The sequence below is a fragment of the Gossypium hirsutum genome, chromosome D04 (genome assembly GCF_007990345.1).
Source record: "Gossypium hirsutum isolate 1008001.06 chromosome D04, Gossypium_hirsutum_v2.1, whole genome shotgun sequence".
NCBI lineage: Eukaryota > Viridiplantae > Streptophyta > Magnoliopsida > Malvales > Malvaceae > Gossypium > Gossypium hirsutum.
This window is the reverse complement of record NC_053440.1, coordinates 49597547-49612613: the sequence shown is the minus strand read 5'-3', so window position 1 is coordinate 49612613 and position 15067 is coordinate 49597547. Positions and strand designations below refer to the sequence as shown.

General features: G+C 33.5%; 3 protein-coding genes across 3 annotated transcripts; all 3 read left to right on the top strand.

Moving 5' to 3' along the window:
* Positions 1 to 325: 325 nt before the first annotated feature.
* LOC107899633 (glutathione S-transferase U17) lies at positions 326 to 1471 on the top strand. The gene is made up of 2 exons (XM_016825399.2): positions 326 to 877; positions 975 to 1471. The coding sequence occupies exons 1-2, from the start codon at positions 554 to 556 to the stop codon at positions 1353 to 1355; spliced, it is 705 nt and encodes a 234-aa protein (XP_016680888.1). The 5' UTR covers positions 326 to 553; the 3' UTR covers positions 1356 to 1471.
* A 9374-nt stretch (positions 1472 to 10845) lies between these two features.
* Positions 10846 to 12675, top strand: LOC121216126 (uncharacterized). The gene has a single exon (XM_041091432.1). It carries the CDS (start codon positions 10846 to 10848, stop codon positions 12673 to 12675), a length of 1830 nt encoding a protein of 609 aa, XP_040947366.1.
* Positions 12676 to 12723: 48 nt separating this feature from the next.
* LOC121216125 (uncharacterized) lies at positions 12724 to 14974 on the top strand. Its single transcript, XM_041091431.1, has 4 exons — positions 12724 to 12838; positions 12959 to 13400; positions 13518 to 13824; positions 14162 to 14974. Exons 1-4 carry the CDS (start codon positions 12724 to 12726, stop codon positions 14972 to 14974), a joined length of 1677 nt encoding a protein of 558 aa, XP_040947365.1.
* Positions 14975 to 15067: the final 93 nt, after the last annotated feature.

Sequence of the window (15067 nt, the reverse complement as noted above, 5' to 3'; positions counted from 1 at the left end):
ATTTTTTACACTAATAATAATATCAATACCAACTAAATTAAAACTCAATTAATATATTTTTTTCTTTTCTAATAAAAAAGATACTTCTATCTTGACTATAAAAGCCTAATTTAATATTCTTATTTAATGTTCTTGCCCTACATTATTGACCAAGATATTGTTTCAATATCACTAAATAATCAGACAATAATGTAGTCAAATAAATCATTTAAAAATGTAAAAATATTTTTTCATAAAAATAATATATAAACAATTTTTTTATTCAACTTTATTTTTTAAATTTTATATAAAAAAATCTTATAATTTATTAGTTATTTCTCACCTAAATTTAACTCAATCAAAGACTTAAACATAATTCTATTCACGTTGAGGAGGAAAAAACAAGTAACAGAGATATCCTTTGACGCAAGCAGCCGTAAGCACTCAGGCAATCAGTGAGAAGCCTCGTTAAGATGCTGTCTTTATATTTATATCCGCCAGTGAGGCCGGCACTTCACAACACAACATATACATAAAAACAGCGCAGATTTCTGGTTGTGAGAGGAAAGGAGATATGGCTGAGAGTAACGTGAAGGTATTGGGTACATGGGCAAGCCCGTTCGTGATGAGGGTGAAAATTGCCCTTCACCTCAAATCTGTCCGCTACGAGGACGTGGAGGAAGATTTGTTGGCACCCAAAAGCGAGCTTCTTCTTAAATCTAACCCTGTTTACAAGAAAATCCCGGTCTTCTTCCATGCTCATAACCCTATCTGCGAGTCCCTAATCATCCTTCAGTACATCGATGAGGTTTGGACCACCTCTGCTTCTTCCATCCTCCCTTCCGATCCCTATGAACGTTCCCAATCCCGATTTTGGGCTGCCTATGTCGACGATAAGGTTCGTTATATAACGAAACTGTTTGATTAGTGATAATATCTCGTTATGTCCTCTAATTTATTTTTATTTTTTTGTTTGTTTGTTTTTACATGCGTAGTTTTTCCCTGCCTTAAGAAGACTGTTGATAGGTGCAACGGAGGAAGATAAAAAGGCAGCGTTGGCGGAAGTGGTGGGAGGGACGGTGGTGTTGGAGGGAGCGTTTGGAGAGTTGAGCAAAGGGAAAGCTTTCTTTGGTGGGGATAATATTGGGTTTGTAGACATAGCACTCGGTAGTTTGTTGGGGTGGATTGAAGTGATCGGGAAACAGTGTGAGACGAAGCTGGTTTCGGAGGCCAAAACGCCTAGGTTGGTGCAGTGGGCGGATTGCTTCTCCGCCCATGAGGCGGTGAAGGATGTTTTACCCGATGTTGACAAACTGGCTGATTTTGGGTTGAAGCTTAGAGCTAAGATCTTGAAAGCTTTGGCTCTCACTAATTGAAATCGATGTTTGGACAGTGTTTTACTTTCTTTCTCCTTAATTTGTACTTTCGTCATTGAGAGACTCGTGTCTTGGGTCTTATGATCAATAATAATTTCCATAATTGCCTTCTTCCATGTTAACTTTTTTATGACAAATGTCATGTGCTTCAACTGAAAATTTATATTTTAAAGCTCAATTTTCAATTAATTATAAATTTAGAAATAAAAAATTGAGCTCTAAAATATAAATATAATTTATAAAATTTATATAAATGGAATGCTAAAAATATTATTTGGAGATAATTTTAGTAAGTGTAAATTAGAAAAACAATCATCTAATTTTTATAAATTTATATTTTAGATATTTAAAATAAATTATTTATATTAGCAAAGAAATAATTGTTTTATGTATGTATTTCGATGTTGATAATATTTATTATGGACTATTAACTTTGTGTTTTAGGTGGTCGAAATTCCCAAAGTCATCGACATGAACAGATAGGCAGAGAAAGACAACACGTCCGACATCGAAAGTGAAAGCCACGCACATTAATTGAAAAGTTAAAGAGGAGCCATAAATCTCCGAAGTCGACCTTTGGAGCCACCAATTTATATATTTATGGCTCACGCTATGTGTTAGAATTATATACCAAAAGTTAAAATATTAAATCTAATCAATCCACATTAAAAGATTATTAAAACGTAAAATTCAAAAAATTAGTTAACAGAAAAATGGTAAAAGTAAAATATGAAATGAAATAAAAAATATTTAAACTTGTTTTCTGTAAGTTCTTATCTATTTATCTAGATTTGTTCATAGATCGGTCACAGGGAGGGTTTGACCAAAAATATAGGCTCGTTTTTTGGGCCTCGAGTAATGTTTTTTGGCCCAGGCCCAACCCGAATTTACAAAAAAAAATAATTCTGCTATTTTTCTATTATTTTCCAACTACTTTGTTATCATCTATAATCCGAACTAATGAAAAATTAATATAGGTCGGGCTCGAGTTTAGCATCTATAATCCGAACTAAGCTTGTACAAAGATTTAAGCTTACTTTTCGCGTCAACCGAGCCCGAACCTATCAACCAGACCTAAAATTTTGTTAGGGTCCGATCCAACCCATAGATAAGTCTATACTTATCATTTTCTACATTTCTTTTTGTAGAAAAAAAATTATCTATTAGATTTCATTATGGGCTATCAAACCTATTTAAAAAAAAAAGTTGTTGAGAATATTAATTTTTAATTGATTAAAATTTTAAACACATTATCAAATAGGACTTAACAAGAAATTTCAAAATATTATTTCATTTTGCAATTATTAGTCTAAAATTATTAATTCGAATTAAAATATTCATGTAAAATAAATATATGATAAACAATAGAGAATTCAAAAGCTACATTCAGATTTTAATTTTAATTTTAATTACTGGATTTGAATAACCATTGAAAGTAGTTTGAATTAGAGTTGTCTATGACCGAGTCGAGTTCGGGTTGGGCCCTAACAAAAATCTAGGCTCTATTGATATGTCTAGGATCGGCTCGGCCTAAAAAATGGACTTAAATTTTTTTCCAAGCCTAAACCGGCTCGTCTGTATTAAGATTTTTTAACTTTATTTTTATATAAAAAATTAAAATTATAATGCACCAAAAATACTAAAAACATTAAAATAAATATTTCCCAACAAATTGAAAATAAATTTAAAAAAAATTATACTTAAATAACACTACATAGGTACAATTTAACAACAAGTGCCTCTAAAATAATAAAAAAATTAATAATAAAACAAGAGTTATATAATATCCAAACAATAACAATAAAATAATAACAACATAATAGTGAAATGACAGCAAAACAGTGAAAAACAATAAAAAATGGAGAAATAGCAACAAAACAACAATGTTTTTTTTTACAATTTCAGTTCGGGTCGGACTTGAATCAAAAAGTACCTTACATGAGGCCTGACCTGTTTTTTAAATGGACCTTATTTTTTGGCTCAAACCCATTTTTCAGGCCTATATTTTTACTCAAACCCTCTCATTTTTCAAGCGAGCCCGATCGTGAACAAATTTTGTTTGTATATCCAATAATACATATGCTCAAATTAAAATAAACATTTGCTAACCAATTGAGATTTTAAAAATGCTACATTCAAATTTTAATTTTAATTATTAGATTTGAGTAATCATTGAAAATAGCTTGAATAAATATATATATATATATATATATATATATTTATGTGTCCAAAATATGCTTTTAAAATTTATTGATAATTGTGAGTTTTAACAATTCCTAATGTCAAAAGGCAAACCCATTTAACTAATTATTATAATACAAATATATTATTTTTCTTTGATTCTCATAATAATATATATAATTCTTTTGTTCTCTTTTTATAATAATTAACCTTGTATATTTAATCAATTACTTTTATAATTATTATTTTGTTAATTTAGCACTTAATTTAATTTATATTATATGGAGAGAATTGTTGTAGCAAGTGCTATTTTGTCAAATCAATTGAGTACATGATATACAAACTACAAATTTATAAATCTATTAAATATTTAAAAAAAACTTTCTTTAAATTATTGATAAAAATGAAAACATGTTTATATTTTCATAGTTATAAAAGGAAAGTTCTATATTTTGTTCAACAGTGAAAATATTATCTTAATAACACTTTTAAAATATAAATAATTTTTTCAATTGCATTCAAAATATTTGTCCACATATAATTCAAAAAAACTATAATAATTTCTAGTAGTGGAAGAAAAACAATAAGTGCATAAAGGAAAACTCAACTTTTAAATTCTCAAATAAGATTGAATCAAATAGTGGAAGAAAAAAAAACTAAATCCATTACATAAAAGAAAATTTCAAATTTAAATCAATAAAAATTTTACTATAATAAAAATAACTCCCATAAAATCCTAATATGATAATTTTTTTATCCATAAAGGCAAAATAAATTTACTAGCAAAATTAGAGGTTTTTGAAAGAGAGTCAAAAAGAAACGATAAGTGTCAAAAGTAACATATTTTAGATGCATTTTTAGTTGATTATGTGACATTAATTGTGAATCATTACTCCTAATCATTTATATTCATGTTTTGATGCTTAATATGACACTTGGGAGTAATATGAGTGAAAAATGATGGAAATTAGAACATTGGAACTTTTTGGAACCTGTACACATGCGATAGACTTTCACATGGGCAATCCACACGGCCATGTGCCCAGAGCGTGTCAATTTCGTAAACCATGTACATTAACAACTGGAAGTCACAATTTTTAGGGGGTGGCACTTTAAGAAGGTATAAATAAGGAAATAAAAATAATAATAAGCAGTCATCAAGGGATTTCACGAAAATTACCTAAAGAACACCATTGAAGCCAATTTCCAACAAGATTCAAGAGTCCAACCTCGTAACAACCCGTTTTTTTAGTGGTGTCGAAAATAGTGATTTCGAGGATACCAAATCCGGCGAGTAAGTTCGTAAATATTATTATTTAATATTTACGAGCCAAATGTGATTTTTAAAAAGGTTTTTTATTTGATAATTTATGTTATATAAGTGTTTTATTAAGTTCAAGTGGTTTTAGAAAATAAGGTATCGGGATCTTGTTTTTATAAATTGAGCCGTAAATATTTTTATAAGTATTTACAAAGTGTCATTAAGGTGGTATTAAAGTTTCGTTAAGAAATATTAACGTTTTGATGGTTAATTAATTAAAAAGGATCAAATTTTTTAAAAAAAGTGCATTCCCAAGACTCCGTTCCTGTAAATCGGGACTCGTAAATATTTATATAAATATTTACAAAGCTAGTTGTGCAGTTAATTAGGTTTCGATTAAGTGAATTTGCTTGAATTAAAAGTAATTAGGTATGAGGACTAAATTGTATATAGAGTAAAAGTTGAATTATAGATTAAAGAAAAAGTAAAAGGACTAAAGAAGCAATTATGTCATTGCTTATAAATGAGGCGGCATAAGTGTTTATTATTAAAAAATTTAAAGTTAAAATATATATTATAATATTATAATATTATATCTTAATTTTTAAGTATATATATTATATATTATATATTATATATTATATTATATAATAATAAAACAAAGAAATAAAAGAAAAAGAAATAAATAAAGAGACAGAGCTGCAAAAACGAAGTAGGAGAAAAGGAAAGAAAGGAGAAAATTAGGGTTTCAAAGTTTCAAGTTCAATTGGTTAGTCAATTTAGTCCTTTTTCTTGTAATTTTTATTTTTTGAAATTCCGGTATTAAATACTATCCGATCCATGTTAAAATTTTAGAAATCATTGAGTTTTTAGGTGTTGTTAATGTTGAATAATTTTAGTATTAGGGATTAAATTGATAGATTTTTAAGTTAGAAGTGAAAAAGGATTGAATTGTAGAATAAATTGTAAATTTTGAGTAATAGGGACTAAATTGTGAAAATTTTGAAATTTAGGAATTTAAGTGAAATTAGAGAGTTAAATCTAGTTTAAAGTGGAAATTGAATGTAAATATAGAATTGATTGTGAATAAATAAAATTAGCCTCGGTTTAGGGACTAAGTTGGAATTTAGACAAATATTGAGTAAAAATTGAAATATGCATTATGGAATTGAATTGTATTGTACTGATGAATTTTAATTGTTTTAATTTCGTAGCTAACGTCGTACTGGAATCCTCGACTAAAAAGGGGAAAGATAAAGTCGACAAGGAATAGCTAAGAATTTCTGATTTGTATTTCTATAATTCAATTTAATGTATATGGTAAGTGTTGAGGTGAGAATTATTGTGTTTTGCAATTGAAATGGATTGATTTAGTATGTGATGAATTTATTGAATTTATATTGATTGAATTGGTATATATATTGAATATATTGATTATTTGAATTAAAATAAATATTGGTTGTATTTGAAAAGTGAATTAAAACCCTATTTATTGTATTGGGCTGAGTCGGATATAGATGGCATGCCATAGGATTGGAAGAGTTCAGGGATTTCTTCGACTTCGAGTCGATGAGACATTGGATGTCAATTTACTACTTCGGATTAATTCAATAAGGTACTGGGTGCCAATTTACTTCGGTTTAACCAATGAGACACTGGGTGTCAAATTATTACTTTGAAGTATCTGATGAGGCATTGGGTGCAAAACTGGTGTGTTTTGGTAGAATCTGTGTATCCGTCTGAGTCCGAGTCGTGTTAATAGGGGTAAATGAATAATAAATTTTTATAATTGATATTGAAATGGTATGGTATGAGAAATTGAAGTGAAATAGTGAATTGAAAATAGAATGTGAAATATATTACAAATATATGGAATATATGAGTTATATACTCATGAAATGACTATGGAATGAATATTGCAATTGTATAATGAAATGAGAAATAAATTGTGAAAAGCTATTTATATAGCAAGTATGAGAATTGAGATATTTGAGAAACAAATGAAATATGATATGGTTGTTGTAATAATTAAATATTAATATGTGTTTATATTTCAACTGTATATTTGTAATTTCTTATCTTTAAATATTCAGATTATAGAAATATCACTGAGTTTATACTCAACGTACGGTTTTGTTTCCGTGCGAAGGTTAGGTACTTAACTTTTGATCGCCGGTTCAGCATCCAACAACGATCTCGAACTCAAATGTGGTGATGTTTATCCTTTGTGTCGGCATGTACCTAGGGTGTCTAAATAATAGTTATTTTGTGGTTTGATTGTAAATGAGGTTATAAGTTTAATTTTGGCTGGTTTTATACATATAAATATGTGTTTGTTTTTAAAGCCATATTATGGCATGATAAATTGAACTAAATCTAGATAGGTGCATGTGAATTTAATTCTATGTTTAAGTGCTCATGAACTAGGCAAATTGATTTGGAATTGGTATGTTTATAATTTGGATTAAAATGATGCTTTGATGACTTGTTTTGATGATATGAAATGTTTGAAATTTCTGTCTGTTTGATCTATAAACTCCAGTAATGCTCCGTAACTCGGTTCCGACGAGGGATACGGGTTGGGGGTGTTACAAACTTGATTTCCGAGGGAGTTATCATGGATTTCTTTTATTTTAGTGGTTATATTGTATTTTTGGTTTTTATTCTTGCAATTATGAACTAATTCTCCTAATACCTAGGGGAGATGGACCTTAGTTTCTTTGTTTTCAACTATGAATGCTTAATTATTCATGGTCGATAATTCTAGAGTGTTCATCCATGTTTGATGTGCACAAGTTCGAGGTTGAATAGACTCTTCTTGTGATTAGATCTAGTATAATTGAATGGAGTTGCATGCAATCCTAAAAATAGGACGACATATATCTATTGGATTAGAGTAAAATCTAATAAGGGTATCCATATAGTGAATTAATGCAATAATAGGAGTTTTAATTAGAAAGAAATTTCAATTACTCAACCTAGAGTTAGTTCTTCTTATACTCGAAAGAGATATTAACATAAATTAAGGATTCCTATGTATCAAATAACTAAGAAAAGAAATTGCATAAATTAGATTGAGAATTATAGATGAAATCTAGGTGGATTCTTACCTAGGTATTGTTTTTGTCACTTTGTTGATATTTGACTGATTTTGTGTTTTATTCTTCGGTGCATGATTAGAAGCTAAAGTTACATATTTTATGTAACTAAATTGGTTAATTTATGAGAATGCACCACTAATTTTGCCATATTTATTGAATTTTGTGCAGGAATGTAATTTGGGGCTAAATAGAAGAAAAATGAAACAATTGGGGCAAAATGAAGAAAGAAGCAAAGAAGGAGGGCCAAAGTAGAATTTTTCCAATATTAATTAGCTGAAAATTATGTTGACTTAGTGGGGGAGATTATTTTGGGATTTATTTTATTATGGGATATTTTTTTCCTTAATTTCCTATGACTAGTTGACTTCTAATTTAGTAAACTTCCTAGTATAAATAGAGCTTGTATTGTTCATTAATTCATCAATCAAAAAACATTTAGCTTTTATCTTTCAAATTTTCTCCTTTCTCACGCAGCCTTTGTTATTTCTTAGTTTGTCTTCCTTCAATTTATTAGTTCCAGTAGCCTACCATCCATTTCACATTTATTTTCAACTTTTCACAAATTTATTTATTGTCTTTAGTTTCTTTAACTTTCAATTCCTAAAACTTCCAACTTTTTACTACTTTTCATTTACAACTCCTTTTTCAATTTTTTTTCCAATTAGTCAACCACCCCACTTTAATATATTCCAAACCCCATACTCAATCACATCACCCACCTTTTCATCTATTTACCTTAATTAATTTATCAAATACCAACATGTCCCAACCCTTAACCAACTAAACCATTTTCAGCTTTAGGCCGAAATTAGCCTCGTCAAAACTCGTGAGTTACGAACCCGAGCTATTTAACTCCTAAAAATTCCAGTACTTATTACTTCTCCGGATTAAGAGTATGATTTTGTCAGCTCACAAAGTCAGATCAACACTAAGTCAAAAAAAGACGTCGTTTGATTTAGTGTTGTTAGACGTACAGTTAGAATTTCAAAAAGAACGTTTCTAATCGGTTTTCTGTGAACACATTGGCGTGCCAAGTGGAGATTGTTGTTTGGATCCGTCAAGGGAAGTAGTAACCAGATTTAAATGTCCCATGCGGTTGAGGGCATTGGTTCGAGCTAAGCTCTTCTAGAACGCAAAGCTGCCGGAGTTCTAAATCACGAACGTTTCGTGGTTGTTCGATCGGTAAGAGTTAGTTATTGGATGTTCCATAACTAATTTACACAAGGAAGAGTTGGTGTCCGAGGCGTCCTTGGTAGCTATAACTAGCTTATTGGAAAAGAGGAATTTATCCAATTTAGAGGATCGGTTCAAAGACGAGGAAAATTCGCGCCTAAAGCTGAGCTCATTCTAATTAATTTTTCTTAATATTTATTTCACGGTTTTTATTATTATGTTTTCAACTTTTACTTTTGACGTTATTTTTCTATTAATTTCAGGTTTTCAAATTTTTATCCCCCCGAACGTCTTGGGCACGACAACTGCCTCGACATAAATCTGGTCAAGCGAGCAACAATTTACAGTAAACCAGTCTCTGAGGGATCGACCCTACTCCCTATACTGCATAATTTGCAAACTAAGGCGTAGGTTTATATTGGTGGATTCAACACCCATCATTTTTGGCGCCGTTGCCGGAGACTAGCAGCACTACAATTATTTAAATTATCTTCATGACCAGATCTTCATCCGAAGATCTCGAATACGACCCAGAGATTGAAAAATCAGCACGAGCACGATGAAAAGAGACAGAAGCTCTTAAATGTGCAAGTAAAGAAGAAGTTGAGCTAGGACAAGGGCTCTTAGAAACTGACATTGAAAAGTTGAGACTAGCAATTCGTGCAGAGGCAATTCGACGTGGAAAACAAGTCGAAGTGGTTGATCCTGAGACCGAACCACTTCCTGAAACAAAAGAAGTAGAAGACAACCTCGGTGAACCAGAAAGGATGGCGAACCGAACCATTCGTCAACTAGCCGCTGCTCCCAACGAGCAAACACCGTTATGCATCAACTATCCAATTGGAGAAACCCCGTTCGAGTTGAAGTCAGGCATAATCCATCTTTTGCCCACTTTTCGAGGCTTGAAGAACGAAAATCCACACACTCACTTGAGAGAATTCCACATGGTTTGCTCAAGCATGAAACCTCAAGGAGTAACCGAAGATGAAATTAAACTTCGGGCCTTTCCTTTCTCTTTAGTTGATACAGCAAAAGAATGGTTATTTTACTTACCTCCAGGTTCTATTACAACATGGGATGACTTATCTCGTGTTTTTCTTGACAGATTTTTCCCAGCATCGCGAGCAGCTGAACTTAGGAGAGACATAGTGGGAATTCGCCAAATGGAAAGTGAATCGCTCTATGACTATTGGGAGCGGTACAAAAAACTGTGTGCAAGTTGTCCTCAACACGGGTTGACCGAACAATCACTTCTTCAGTATTTCTACGAGAGTTTGCTCCCTATGGAAATGAAAATGATTGACGCTGCTAGTGGAGGGGCGCTTGTCAATATGACTCCTCAAGGGGCAAAAGAACTGATATCCACCATGGCGGCAAATTCTCAACAGTATCGGCCAAATTCAGAACCTACAAGACGGGTTAATGGGGTAAACATTTCATCCTTAGAAGATAAATTGGATAAGCTCACTAATGTTGTTCAATCTATGCTTACAGAAAAGAAGAATCGGACCCAACTGTGTGGAATTTGTACTACGTCTGAACATCCGACGGATTTGTGCCCAATCCTTAATGAAAATTCAACGGCACATGTCGACACTGTCGGAGGATTTCTGGGACATTCACAAAGATGTTATGATCCTTTCTCCAATAGTTACAACCCAGGTGGAAGGATCATCCCAACTTAAATTACGGAGGTAACCCTCGATATAATCCATCGTACCAACCAAGACCTCCGGAACCGCCACCCAAGCCGAGCACATCTCTAGAAGTTGTTATGGAAAGACTTGCCGTCGATGTTGCGAAGTACCAACAGAGGACAGACGCATCAATTCAAGAGTTAACTAATCAAGTTAGTAAACTCTCGATGGCGGTTAATCGTTTGGAATCTCAAGGTAAATTACCTTCCCAGACAGAGCCGAATCCTCGGCAAAATGCAAGTGCAATAACTCTTCGTAGCGGAAAAGTTCTGGAACCAGTTCCCGACAAAAGTCATGGGCAAGACAAGGAACAGGAAAAGCATATCTCTGATCCAAAAGCCAAACCAGACTCAGAAATTCAGAAACCAATTGTGGTGCCACCTCCTTTTCCAAGGAGACTCGCAAAGGATAAGAAAGAGAAGGAGGAAAAAGAAATCCTCGAAACGTTCAGGAAGGTGGAGGTAAATATCCCTTTACTCGACGCTATCAAACAAATCCCTCGTTATGCGAAATTTCTCAAGGAATTGTGCACTAGCAAGAGAAGGTTTATAGGTAACGAAAGAGTAAATGTAGGAGAAAATGTCTCCGCAGTACTGCAAAAGAAAGTTCCGCCCAAATATAAGGACCAAGGTATGTTTGCTATTTCTTGTAAGATAGGTAATGTAGGCATTAAGAAAGCCATGTGTGATTTAGGGGCTTCCATTAATGTTATGCCTTATCCTATATATAAGATGATTAACGCGGGTCCTTTGAAAATGACAGGAGTTATTATCCAGTTGGCGGACAGGTCAGTCATTTATCCCGAAGGGTTGCTTGAAGACGTCATTGTTAAAGTTAACGAATTAGTTTTCCCTGCAGATTTCTACATTATTAATATGGAGGATGATAACACAACTAATTCGTCTGACATCTTACTTGAAAGACTGTTCCTAAGTACCGCAAGCGCAAAAATTGATGTTCAGAGTGGAATGTTGACAATGGAGTTTGATGGCGACATCATGAAATTCAATGTCTACGAAGCCATGAATCATCCTAACTCGTTATCAAATATTTCCAGTATCGATAGTATAGATTGTTTAACTCAAAATTATTCTGAATATCATGACTTTGATGAATTGGAAACTGTCTTTTACAGAAGCATTGGCATGGATGTTTTAAGTCGTTTGGAGGAGTTAGCAGTTATAGAAGATCCGTTGCGCGAAATTATCAAACACTTGGAGACGCAACCATCGTTGACAAATCAAGGTAACCAATTTGAACTGTTACCTTCCCAAACTAAAATGTTGCCTTCGATTTTGCAGCCACCAACCTTGAAGCTTAAAGCATTACCGGACCACCTCAAGTACGTGTTTTGGGGAGAGAAAGACACCTTACCAGTAATAGTGTCAAACAAACTAACCAAAGACGAGGAGGAAAGTCTAGTTCGAGTTCTAAGAGATTATAAAGAGGCTATTGGTTGGACAATAGCCGACATAAAAGGGCTAAGTCCATCCACCTGTATGCACAGAATTTCCATCGAAGATAACACGAAACCAAAAAGAGATGCTCAGAGGCGCCTTAATCCACCCATGATGGAGGTAGTGAAGAAGGAAATTCAAAAATTGTTGGATGCTAGAATGATATACCCAATCTCCGATAGTGATTGGGTTAGCCCGGTTCATGTCGTGCCCAAGAAAACTGGCGTGACAGTGGTGAAAAATTCGTCTGGAGAGCTAGTTCCTACCCGAGTCCAGAATGGATGGAGGGTTTGCATCGATTACAGAAAGTTAAATGCAGCTACCCGAAAAGACCATTTTTCACTTTCTTTCATCGATCAAATGCTCGAGCGATTAGTTGGTAAGACTCATTATTGTTGTCTCGATGGATATTCAGGATTTTTCCAAATTTCGGTAGCGCCTGAAGATTAAGACAAAACGACTTTCACGTGCCCCTTTGGAACGTTTGCGTATAGACGAATGCCGTTTGGACTCTGTAATGCTCCAGCCACTTTTCAAAGATGCATGGTAAGCATATTCTCCGATTACGTGGAGAAAATTATTGAAGTCTTCATGGATGACTTTACGGTGTACGGTAACTCTTTTAATGAATGTCTCGATAATCTTGCTAAGATATTACAAAGATGCCTAGAATTTAATCTTGTTTTAAATTATGAAAAATGTCATTTCATGGTTGACAAAGGATTAATTTTAGGTCATATAGTTTCCTCAGAAGGTATTGAGGTCGATAAAGCAAAAATGGATATTATTAACTCATTACCTTACCCCACATTTGAGAGGGAAATTCGTTTGTTTCTTGGACATGCAAGATTTTACAGACGATTCATAAAAGATTTCTCGAATATCGCGCAACCGCTTTGCAGTTTGTTACAGAAGGATAAAGAATTTAATTTAGACCAGACTTGTAAAGATGCATTTGACGTACTGAAGCAGAAATTGGTCTCCGCCCCTATAGTGCAACCACCAAATTGGAACTTCCCGTTCGAAATCATGTGTGATGCAAGTGATCGAAGTGTGGGAGCTGTTCTTGGCCAAAGAATAGGGAAAGAGCCTCATGTTATCTACTACGCTTCGAAAACCTTGGATGCTACCCAAAGCAATTACACAACCACTGAGAAAGAATTATTAGCTGTTGTGTTTGCTTTAGATAAATTTAGATCTTACCTATTGAGAACTAAAGTGATTATTTTTTCTGATGATGCAGCTTTGAAATATTTGATAGGGAAGAAGGAGGCAAAACCTTGACTGATTAGGTGGATTCTACTCCTGCAAGAATTTGATTTTGAAATCCGGGATAAGAAGGGATGCGAAAACTTAGTAGCTGACCATCTGAGTCGATTACCGATTCCAGCAAATGACACACCATTGAAAGACAACTTCCCAGATGAAAACCTGTTTTCAGCAAATGCGTTTCATCCTTGGTACACAGATATAGTAAACTATCTCGTCACAGGTACTATACCTTCAGAATTACCAAGGTCTAAAAAAGATAAGATTAAAAAGGACGCTCGATATTACATTTGGGATGATCCTTACCTATGGAAGCATTGCTCCGATCAGGTAATCCGACGGTGTGTATCAGAAACAGAGGTACAGTCTATCTTAACTTTTTGTCATTCTTATGCATGTGGAGGACACTTTGGACTCAAACGCACCGCACATAAAATTCTAGAGTGTGGACTATTTTGGCCAAACATATTTCGTGATGGCTTCTTATTCTGTAAAACCTGTGAAAGATGCCAAAAAGTCGATAACCTTAGTCGACGAAATGAGATGCCCCTTACTCCTATCCATATTTGTGAAATTTTTTATGTGTGGGACATCGATTTTATGGGTCCTTTTTATTTATTCTTTTGGTAATTTCTATATACTCTTAGCTGTTGATTACGTTTATTAGTGGATAGAAGCAAAGGCTACTCGCAATGATAATGCTAAGATTGTGGTTGACTTTCTTAAAAGTTCTATCTTTTCCAGGTATGGCACCCCACGAGCATTAATCAGCGACAGAGGAACTCATTTCTGCAATAAACTCGTAAGTGCACTTATGGAAAAATATGGAGTGACTCAACGAATTGCCACTGCCTACCATCCACAAACAAACGGACAAGCTGAAGTGTCAAATCGAAAAATCAAGTCCATATTAGAGAAGACTGTTAAACCTAACAGAAAAGATTGGAGCTTGAGACTAAATGACGCACTTTGGGCTTATAGGACAGCTTACAAGGGACCAATAGACATGTCACCTTATCGACTTGTTTTTGGTAAACCGTGCCATCTCCCGGTCGAATTAGAGCACAAAACATTTTGGACAGTTAAGCAGTGTAATATAGAGATGGAGACCGCAGGAAGAGCTCGAAAGTTGGACATTCAGGAACTCGAGGAAATTAGAAACGATGCATATGAAAATGTTCAAGTTTATAAAGAAAAGACGAAGGCGTTCCATGATAAGATGATCACTACGAAGCAGTTTTCAATAGGACAAAAAGTTCTCCTATACGACTCCACCTTAAAAATTTTCGCTGGTAAGCTTCGATCCAAATGGATAGGTCCATTTACTATCACTAATTTATTCTCAAATGGTGCAGTGGAAATTCAAAGCGAAGAAACCCGGAAGTGTTTTAAGGTGAATGGTCAACGATTGAAACCCTTCTATGAGAATTTTCAAACACACACGATTGAGGAGATTATTCTCGAGGAGCCCAGAATTTGAATAACAGGTCGTCAAGCTAACGACGTTAAACAAAGCGCTGTTGGGAGGCAACCCAAATTTTCTTTTCCTTTATGAAAATAAAATTTTTGGTAA

Excerpts from the sequence above, each read along its gene's own strand:
- LOC121216126 (XM_041091432.1), top strand. The coding sequence starts at position 10,846 with ATGGAAAGACTTGCCGTCGATGTTGCGAAGTACCAACAGAGGACAGAC.
- LOC121216125 (XM_041091431.1), top strand. The coding sequence starts at position 12,724 with ATGCCGTTTGGACTCTGTAATGCTCCAGCCACTTTTCAAAGATGCATG. Across the intron at positions 13,401-13,517 it reads AAAGAATTATTAGCTGTTGT|GTGGATTCTACTCCTGCAAG; the intron begins GTTTGCTTTAGA and ends TTGACTGATTAG. Across the intron at positions 13,825-14,161 it reads GGAAGCATTGCTCCGATCAG|TGGATAGAAGCAAAGGCTAC; the intron begins GTAATCCGACGG and ends TACGTTTATTAG.
- LOC107899633 (XM_016825399.2), top strand. The coding sequence starts at position 554 with ATGGCTGAGAGTAACGTGAAGGTATTGGGTACATGGGCAAGCCCGTTC. Across the intron at positions 878-974 it reads CTGCCTATGTCGACGATAAG|TTTTTCCCTGCCTTAAGAAG; the intron begins GTTCGTTATATA and ends TTACATGCGTAG.